The following is a 1,205-nucleotide window of genomic DNA, read 5'->3' as shown; positions in this document are numbered from 1 at the left end:
CAGAACCATAGGTCCTACGAATCAGGTGCCAATCTAAATAGAATACAATAACCCTGCACTGCTACCCTAATAAAAAAATGTTGTTGATAAATTACTAGACCAATAGTTGTAGGGCTGGGCAAAGCCTTTCTCCAGCTGTCTTGTCCGCAAATTCCCTTTTTTTTTGCTCAGCAAAATTAGATATTATATATATTGAAAACTACCAGTGGTACTAAGATTACATTGGTAGATATAAATGTGCATTTGGTTGCTGTTTTATAACAGAACCACTTACAACAAGCTAATTGATACATAGATTCTGAATCCTCTACAACCTATTTACTAAACACTTCCTTTAGGTTGGAGGACCACTGATTAAAATGTGTTCCAAAGTCTGTCTCCATATTTCTAAATGGGCAGCCTCCTCCTCTACATCTCCACAAAATGGGCACTGTACCTCATTTATCACAACTTGCCGCCTTCTAAGATTCATCCTAGTTGGAAGTCTGTCCCTAATTATCCTCCAAGCAAAAACCAATGATTTACTTGGTATTTTGAGCTTCCAAATGTCCACAAAGTCCAAATTCTGATTAGCTCCCATCTGTGCTTCCCATATCAAGTCATATCCGCTTTTTGTTGAGTAGTATCCAGTTTGATCATGCTTCCAGCTCCACCTATCCTCCCTATTTGGCTGAATCTGCTGCTGTGATAGTTCTCCAAGGAAATTATCTGCCATTTGAATTTCACTATCAAAAAGAGCCCTCCTCCAAGATAGCTTCCACTCCCATCCGCCGTTGGTGTTATTCCCCATATTCATAATGATTTGTTTCTGTTGATCAGAAATTCGGTACAGCCTTGGATATTTGTCCATTAATGGTATAGCATTATGTGTCCAAGGGTCCTCCCAAAATCTTAAATTCTCCCCAACTCCCACCTTCCAATTTCTTTCCGTTTTGACTACCTAGTTCTGTTGTTGCTGCTGACTTGATAGCAGGTCCCTCCACCAAATAGAGTCTTGGCTTCCTCTAATGCTTTCCTCCAATGCCCTCCAGCCTCCATACTTTGATATGAGTATTTTTGCCCAAGGTTCCTCTTGCTTGTGAAATAAGTCCCAGCACCATTTGGCCAGCAAAGCTGACTTAAAGGTCTTAAGGTCTTTAATACCGAGACCCCCTTTATCTTTTGGTTGGCATACTTCCTTCCAGCTCACCCAAGCAATTTTCCTC

The 1,205-nt window shown here is 40.7% G+C and overlaps 1 protein-coding gene across 1 annotated transcript; it reads right to left on the bottom strand.

Annotated features, from left to right (window-relative positions):
- Positions 1-334: 334 nt before the first annotated feature.
- Positions 335-850, bottom strand: LOC106799450 (uncharacterized). Its single transcript, XM_014777952.1, has one exon. It carries the CDS (start codon positions 848-850, stop codon positions 335-337), a length of 516 nt encoding a protein of 171 aa, XP_014633438.1.
- Between the last annotated feature and the right edge of the window lie 355 nt (positions 851-1,205).

This window comes from Glycine max, chromosome 1, assembly GCF_000004515.6.
Source record: "Glycine max cultivar Williams 82 chromosome 1, Glycine_max_v4.0, whole genome shotgun sequence".
Classification (NCBI taxonomy): domain Eukaryota; kingdom Viridiplantae; phylum Streptophyta; class Magnoliopsida; order Fabales; family Fabaceae; genus Glycine; species Glycine max.
The sequence above is the reverse complement of the archived record's forward strand: the minus strand, read 5'-3'. Positions and strand labels throughout refer to the sequence as shown.

Coding starts and splice junctions, on each gene's coding strand:
- LOC106799450 (XM_014777952.1), bottom strand. CDS start 850: ATGGACAAATATCCAAGGCTGTACCGAATTTCTGATCAACAGAAACAA.